Raw genomic sequence first — 8,448 nt, 5'->3', positions numbered from 1 at the left:
GCACAGTCAGACACGCTGAATTAAGCAACCCCAGGGTTTGGGGGGTTTGTTTGCTGTTTGATCCAAGATCCTGCTGCAAACTCAATCCCTCCCTAAGTCTGCTCAGAGCTTCGGCTCCACAAGATCTCCCAGAGGACTCACACAGCACAAAACCACCCCTGGGCATCTCTGTTCCCACCAGGTTGGATTAGGACAACAAAGATCAGGTCAAATGAGTGATTTCTGTGGGCAAGGCCCTATGAGGTAAGGAAAGTTGACTGGGAAGAGCATCAGTGCTCAGGTCCCACGTGGCTGTTGTTTCCCAAGGAAGCAGAACTGTCTCCCCTAGGTAGTGGTGGCAGGAGGAGCAGCTCACCAGCAGGACAGCAGGTGTCCAAAGCACCTATTCCTGAAATTAATATTGTTATTTCGAATTAAAAACCACTTGTTCCTTCAATTCTGCATGCAAAAAAAAAAGCAACCTGCAGGAAAATCCCCATTTTTCCTTCACATGCCAAGGCACGGGAAAGCAGGCTTCTTTGGAATGCTGCACAATTCTCTGCCACAAACATGGGAAGAAAACAAATGAACCATAACACATGTCCCATGAAGAGGGCAGGGAGTGGCAGGGAGGCTGTGGCATAAGGCCACAATGACATTCATGAGATTATTAACATTTCCTTTCCAGCTCTAACAATCTAAAATTAGGGGTTTTTTGGACTAAGAACTGGGAGGGTTTTTTTCTTTTATTTTTGCCCTGGAAACTCCTTGCAGAAGGCCTGAGCAGGAAGGGTTCCACCTCCTGCCAGCCCCCCAGGCTCAGCCAGCAGTGCTCCATGCCAGGTCTGAAGGAGGTGACTGGCATGCTGCTCCTCTCCCAGTGCCAAAGCCTGAGTGGTGGGTGCAAGGGGCCCATCTCTGGCCTTCACGGGCTTCATCCTGACACAGCCTTGGTCCTGTGCACAGCCAGGGGCTGAGGCTGCAAAACCTGTCCTGGATGATGCTCTCAGAAGCTCCAGGCTCCACCACCACTCCAAGCAGTGGCACAGAGGCTCTGCCAGGACCAGCTCCTGTGCTGCAATGACTGCTCACCCTTCAGCACCTTGTCGCAACTGCCCAGGCAGCCTGTGGGGCCAGATTTCCAGCCCACAGCTCTTGTGTTCTAACAACAGGAGGATGTTGCCTTCTTCCTCACTTGAAGTGCACACTACTGCAGCTCATGACATATTCCAGCAGGGAATCTCCCCATCCTGTAGAGCCAGTCTCTGCCCCTCCACAACACAAACAAACAGGAAAGCACAGACAAGACATCCCTGAAGGATGGTCCTGCTACCAGGTAAGTGACAAAAAGGGGACATCATGTGCCAAATGAATTCCATCTGGGAGCCAGGAAACTGTCTTGGTGGTCTGTGCTCTCTGGGAGATCCCTGCTGGGCTAGACACCCTGGTGAGAACCACCACCTTAGGAGAGCCACCTTCAGGCTCCTTGTAACCAGGCTAAACCCTCCCCAGTTTTCTCAGACAGTTTTGCCCTGACCCAGGAGGAAGGAGCTGGAGGACAATCTCTCTGCAGGAAGGACTCACAGATGCCACCCTTGCAAATTCCCAAGCCAGAGGTACCCATCCTGGTGGCATTTCAGCTGCTGCCAGCACAGCAGCAGCAGGTTCTCCTCCCTCCCCACGCTGCCCGCCACGCTGGGAAGGCACCGCACAGCGGGTAGCACCTCCACCCTGAGCCCAAGAAGGCTCTCAAGCTCAGCCTGCAGCCCCTTGCAGCTGCAATAGGTGGAGAGGAGGGACGGGGCAGGGGGCTGCAGAGCCACCTACCACCACGTAGACAGCCTTCTCGCAGGCCGTGCCCACGGGCACCCAGCCGTTGGTCGCTCTGCGCCGCCCGATGCGCTGCTGCTTGGGGTGGCCCCCCGTGGCCTTGCTGTCCGAGGCGTGGAGGCAGCCCGGGGTGTTCCTGAGGCCGGACTTGGAGCCGCTGGGGGGCTTGGAGCTCTGCGGACACTCCCGGGCCATGGTCTGAGGGTCAGAGTTGGGGGTCTGCAGGTGAGGAACGGGCTCCGCAGCCGGCGGCACGCTGGGGACTGGGCATCCTGAGAGCGGGTGGGCAGGAGACGCGGGGTGCCCTGCCACGGGGATTGTGAGGTTCAGCTGGTCCAGAGACTTGCAGCCTTCTAGCAGAGGGGAAAGAGAAGAGGCACGGATCTCATTTAAAACAGAACACGACCACACGACCCAGACTGTCCCAACCACCTCCGTGTCCCCCTGAAACTCCCCTCGCTGTGCTACAGCAGCAAAGACTCTCCAGGCTGTCACTTCTTTTTGCACTGTCACTGGATTCTAAAAGCCAAGACACTTCCAAGCCTGCAACACTCCAATATGTTGCTGCTGCTGACACTGCACCACAACAAACCCCTCTGAAATCCCCCCGGGTGATGCCAGCCAGCAAGAGACATAAGGCTGGCCAGTGTCCAAAGCAGCTCCAGCCTGTCAATATGGATAAAAGAAATAAAAGGCTTATCAAAACGATGGGAAGGATTAAACCACACTAGCGGTGGCAGCCAGGTTCTTTCAACAAGCCAAATTCTAGTAATCAGGGAAAATTGAGAAGGTTCTCCAAAGTCACTCCAGAAATATGAAACAAGGTGGAACACAACCGTGTCAGATGATGCACGCTGCTGCCCTCAGCAGAACCCTGTCCTTACAGCAGCTTATTAACCACAACAGGTGAGTAAGCTGGCTGACACTGCCTCTCCAAAGCATCCCAGAACACCTCACACTGCTCCAGCAGCCACAGAACAAGCTCTCAACCCCGGCCAACGTGTCCAACAGAAGAGCAAGTTGGTTGGAATGACCCACCAAGAGCAGGGAAAGCTCCCAGGCCAATACCAGGCACACCCTTGCTCCCTAAATTGGGGAATGTGCTTTTTGGGGTGACCAAAAGGACAGCTTCAGGCAACCTCCAGGAGATGCCTCCAGACTGGAGCATGTCCTAGCAGATCTCTGGGACTGCACTGCTGCAGAGCTGCTAAAAAACCTCCAAGTGCAAAACCATCTGAAGTCACCAAGTGCCAGCTGATTAACTGCTGAGGTCCCCATGCAAGAACAAGAAATTCTTGCCTCCTGTCTCCCACCTGACCCCCCAAAGAGGGTCACAACCAAACCACCCCAACCTGCAAACGTGGGGCTGCTACAGACTGTCCCTGGGCTCTGCTGATGCTGAGCAGCCGCTGCCCCAGTGAGCCTTGGCATGGGGATGGGAGCTCAGCTATCCTGCCTGGCCTCAGCAGGCACAGCACCCACACAGCACTCCATCACCTCAGGAGTATTTTGCTTCCAAAAGCAGTTTTCAAGCTCAAACTAAAGCAGGATGAGGCTTCACCAAAGTACCCACTGAACTCCAGGAAGGCAGAGCAGAGCTGGCCCTGCCAGCAGCCTGGGACACTTCCAGCTCCTCTGCTCTGCTCCCAAACCCCTTGCTGCAAACCCCAGCAGGACAGGGAAAGCAGAGCAGCCCACAAGTGCCACAGTCACAGCCTGGTTGTACCAAACAGATGCTGGGATTTCCACAGGACCATCCCAAACACACCAGGTAAGACAGATGTCCCATGCGACACGCCAAGCTGCATCCCTCAGAGAAGGGCTCCCAGCCAGAGCCTGCAGCTCCTTTAACCCACTGCAGTCACCCACTCTGGGGAAGGAAGAGATTTCAGAGGGGCACACACATGTAAAAGTCAACTCCTAAGTGCAAATCTGTGTTAATGTTCTAGCAGACCTGATTCACTTCAACAAAACCAAGTATAAATTATCCCGGTGTCACAGGCTTTTCAATCAGTTTCTCACAGGGAGGGAAGTCACACCGAGGAAGATCTTAGCAGCAGGTAAACGTGTTGCTGGAACTGCCCTGACATGAGGAATCATCACTGAGCTGGCAGGGAGGGCTGAATCCAAACCCACTTGGTTTACACCACCTGCATCCCCCTGCTTGCAGGACAGCAGAGGAAGCAGAATGCAGAACTCCAGGAACAAAGTGGACTGACGTGACCTCAGGGCACTGCACAGCAAGCTGTCAGACACCAGATGCTGCTGAGCTGGGTGTCTCATGAGCTTTCAAGAGCCCCAAAGCCACCAGCCAACCCTGCCTACCGCTACCCAAGGAAGCGGCAGCACGACAGCCGGGATGTTTGGGAAAAAGACATCATCCCTTGACCAAATGCTCCTGAGTTTCTGCACCTTCCTACACGGGAAGATGACAAAGCCTCGCTCACACCAAGCACTGAACCAAGACTTCATCCACCTACCTGAACAGGGGGTTAAAGTGGGCAAGTCCTGCCTCCTTTTAACTCCAACACGTGAGGACAGAGGCAGGGGCCGAAGCAGCAGCACTGTCTGGCTTGGTGGCTTTTATACAAAGTGCTGGTGTCTGGTAACCCCCACACAACAATCCAGCTTTAAATATTTCAAAAGATAATTTTCAATAGCAAAGGCAAAGCTCCAAGATAAAGCACACTGGAGGACTGAGTCGGGAAAGCAGATGGGGACAGAAGAGAGACAGGCAAGCTGTGTCACCTCCTACCTGTTCTCACTTCAATGTCTCATTGTCAGGCATCAAGAGGAGCCAAGACAGGCTCACTCAACCCAGTGTGCCCCTCCAGCACTGCAGTGAAATTCAAACACCTGCCCACACAGCAGCCTCAAGCCCAGTCCTTACACAGCCCTGCCAGAGCCCATCCATAAAACCTGAAATGGCATTCCCCAGAGCTTGCACCAGCAGGAGTCTCACCACTCAGGCAGTGCCTGCTTCTCCACAACGCTCAGGACGTTCAGTCCAGAGTGTGAGGTTCTGGGAACAGAGCAGTGCCCCAGCCACAGGGGCTTCAACCAGTGAGGAGCCTCACTGAGCACACAGGAGCTCAAACCCCCCAGCTCCACAGATCCCAGCTGAGCAATGAACTCCAGCACCACCCACCGTGAGTCACCTCCTCACTGCCCAAACCCTTTCATGCATTCTACGGTGCCCACACCAGTAAGACTTTGAGTGGAAAAGCTCTCAGGGCTACAAACAGGGGGAGGTGAAACGTGGATCCCTCCTGAGCTGCAGTTTGGCTGCGAAGCGGAGACACAGCAGGCACAGAGGGAAGTGGCCTCCTGGCAACCAGAGCCCTCCCTTATCCCCCGTGCCCAACCAGCCCTCAGGTTTGCTGACACTTGGCACCTTACCTGCTGCAAAAGGCATTTTGTAGGGGTAGCTGTTCCGCCCGGCGTGCACGCTGCTCACCCTGCCCTCCGGCACGTGCACCACCCCGCAGACGCTGTAGCTGTTGATGGCTGTTCCCTCTCCGCAGCAGTAGGGAGAGTTACACCAGTGGAGTGGCTGGAAATGAGCACCTGATGGCAAGGAACCGGGCGAGACCAAGAGCCCCTCGCAGGTGGCAGGCTGCGAGAGCTCGTCCTTGGGGTAAACAGAGCAGTGAGAGTAGCCACTGCCACTGTACCCACTTTGGCCATAATAAACATAAAACCCGTTCAAGGGCGTCAGATCCGAGGATTCATAGAGACACCCACAACCCGAGTGATTGCCCGGCACAGGCAAGGGAGGGAACTGCTGCACGGGAAAGGAAGGCTGATGAAATTCCTGTTTGGGGGTCGGGGATTTCTCTCCGGGCCTTCCATACTCTGGCTTCATGGAAGCTTGTCCACCCATAAGCAGAGGCAGTCTGTGGTAGAACCCCTCCGTGCTGGCGTAGGAGCTCGACACCGACTCGTAAGGGACGGGCTCTGCCGTCCTGTAGAGCCTGGAGGAGTCCCTCTGCTCCCCTTTCTCCACAGCCCCCAGGGGAAGTCCTCGCCAGCCGTGCTGACCTTCCATTTTTAAGCTGGCCATTTCCTTCTTGGATTTGACACAGTTCTTCCTACCAGCTTTGGCCCACTTGAGCGTAGATTTTGAACAGTGGTTCTCAGACTTGCCCTCTCCGTCCGATTTACTCCTCTGCTTCAGGGGTTGGTCTTTCTCGTGGGTCAGCTTCAGAAAGGCCACGGCATTCAGGCTGGCCAGTCTCTTTGGGGTGGGATGATAGGAGATGGCACCATCCTCCCTCTTCGTCCCATCCTCAAAGACCTCATCCAGCGAATGGTCACAGCTATTACATTTCTGACCGGGCTCGTGCCGGCTCTTTCCTTTACCTGTCTTCGCAGCCGTTTTTTCCAGGGCCGACCAGCTGTCCCCAGCCTTGCAGTGCAGGCCCTTGGCGGGGCAGTCTGGCCCGGCCTTGCCCGGCTCCCTGCGGAGGCGCCGGGCGGACGCGCAGCCCTCGTCCCGCTCGAACAGCAGGTTGTTGACGGCCTCGGCGTTGAGCGAGGCCACCCTGCGCTGCCGCGGCTCCGCGCGGGCACTGGCCAGCTCTGACTCCGGCCCCGGGTAACTTATCGTGCACTTCTCCCCAGCTGAGTCACTCTTCCCTCCTCCCACAGGCTGAACTTTTTCGGAGAACAAAGCAGGTCCCAAACCTTCCATCCAACTGGGAAGGTCCTTTTTTTTGCAGCTCTGGCTCTGTTTTGACAGAGACCCAGCCACGTCCTCCAGCCTGGTGAGGAGCACTTTGCAGGTCTTTTTGCTCACCGAGGGGAGCAGGCGCCTGCGCAGCGGGTACGTCTTTCGCACCTCGTGCAAAGCCTTGCTTTTGTTTGTCCCCACAAACCCGCTGGGACACTTGGGAGCCCCGGGGCCATCTCCATCTCTCTGCTTGCCACGCTCCGCCTCGCTCCTGTCCATCCTCCTGCTGCCTGCTGGTGAGGAAGCTCGGCCAGCAGAACCGGCCGGGTGCTTCAGAAGGAAAAGCTGCTTCTTCCGGGCATGCGTCATAGGATCAATGTCCAATCCTGAGACCAAACAGAAGAACACAACTATTAATACCACCGAGAGGGGCCCATCTCCTCACAAAGCACCAATTAGGAAACATTCGGGGAAGCTTGTTTCCATACACAGTACAGTCCTTTTGGGTGAAGGCCAGTTAAGCCAATTAAGAGACAGGATGTAATGAGATGTGGTTTAATATTAAGCCATAGAACACGATGGTAATTAAAAATACCCCAGGAGCTGGGAAACCCAGGGCACGGCCCAAGAGACGCTCCCCACCCGAGTACCTGCCCTGTCACTCCAACCCTGCTCCTAACAAGTGCTGGTGACTCTCCCAGAGCTGACGTGAGTGCTGGACCAGGGCACCCAGCAGAACTAAAGCCCAGGTATCTGCCTGCATGTTGCTACAGGCAGGCGGCTCCGCTGTCGTCTCCTGAAACAATTAGACAAAAGAAAAGCAAAGCGTCCACCTACTCCTGTGAAAAGTGCACTTGGTCTATTAAGCCAAGACCTGCCAACATTAATAAATTAAAGACATGCAAATCCCCATGCAGGTTAGAACCTGGCTGCTCGCTGCTGCTGTCGGTCCCTACAGCTGCACCTTGTAAATGTTGTGGACATGAAACAACCAGATCTTCACATTTGGCAGAGAAGCCCTAAAAATACCCTTTTAGGAGGAAAAAGAATTACTCATCTGTATGTCATTCCTGACTTTCCATCCAGATGCTATGCCAAGGCACTGCTAAAAACCAACACAAATTACTAAAACGTAACAAGCAAGAGATAAGAATCTGCACTGGGAACAGGAGCTGCCTCGCTGAAGGCATGGCTGAGCAAACCAGCTTCTGCACATCTGGACTTTCCCAGCCAGGCAGAACATCACCCAAGTGCTCTGGCTCCGATTCACCCCCTGAGGGAACTTCTCCTGCCACGGCAGAAAGCATCCCAGCCTGAGGAGGAGGATGGCTGCCTCCCTGCACTGCATCCCAAGAGGTGTCCGTGGAAAAGTGGGGAGGAAACATCAAACCCAGAAGAGCTGGGGACAATAACTGCTGATGGCCACCAGCAGCAGAGGTGGTGTGCTGCCCAGGTCACAAACCAGCACAGCCCAGGCTTTGGGAACACACCACGAGGAACCTTCTACAAGTGGCAGGAGAAGAGCACTGAGCAGAGAGCCCCTTCAGCCATGTGCTGCCTTCACGAGTTATGCTGCAAACTGAACCTGACAGTTTTCCTGTGTCATTTTTAGCAGCTTTTCTTTACTGTGCCTTTGCACTCCTCCATTTCAGGCTGAGCTGGTGACCTGCAGCAGGCCTGTGTCAGCTATCTGAGGAATTTTGGGGTCTGAAGAAGCACACAGTCACAGGAGAAGCTCTATGTCTAATGCTAAGAGAGGATAATACAGGTGGGTGGTATAAACATTAAAAAAAAATAATCAGTCTAATGGAGTGATATTTGAATAGACTTAATGAAGTCTGTACCTGAGCATTGGCAACAGCAGAGAAGGACAACTGCTCACGCTGAATGGTAGGCATGAAACAGTCAGGTTCCCTTTGTTGGCATCAAAGACTCAGTCTCCATATCAGCACCAGCCCAGGGGTGGT

At 54.6% G+C, this 8,448-nt stretch overlaps 1 protein-coding gene across 1 annotated transcript in view; it reads right to left on the bottom strand.

Annotated features, from left to right (window-relative positions):
- Positions 1–6,850, bottom strand: part of BAHD1 (bromo adjacent homology domain containing 1) — a 12,059-nt gene extending 5,209 nt beyond the window's left edge. The window contains exons 1-2 of the mRNA XM_010001458.1: positions 5,209–6,850; positions 1,807–2,162 (exon numbers count right to left, since the gene is read on the bottom strand). Coding sequence (XP_009999760.1) covers positions 1,807–2,162; positions 5,209–6,850 — 1,998 coding nt within the window. The remainder of the gene's footprint in view (positions 1–1,806; positions 2,163–5,208) is intronic.
- Positions 6,851–8,448: the final 1,598 nt, after the last annotated feature.

This window comes from Chaetura pelagica, unplaced genomic scaffold, assembly GCF_000747805.2.
Source record: "Chaetura pelagica isolate M959 unplaced genomic scaffold, ChaPel_1.0 scaffold587, whole genome shotgun sequence".
NCBI classification, from domain to species: domain Eukaryota; kingdom Metazoa; phylum Chordata; class Aves; order Apodiformes; family Apodidae; genus Chaetura; species Chaetura pelagica.
This window is presented reverse-complemented; position numbering and strand designations above follow the sequence as displayed.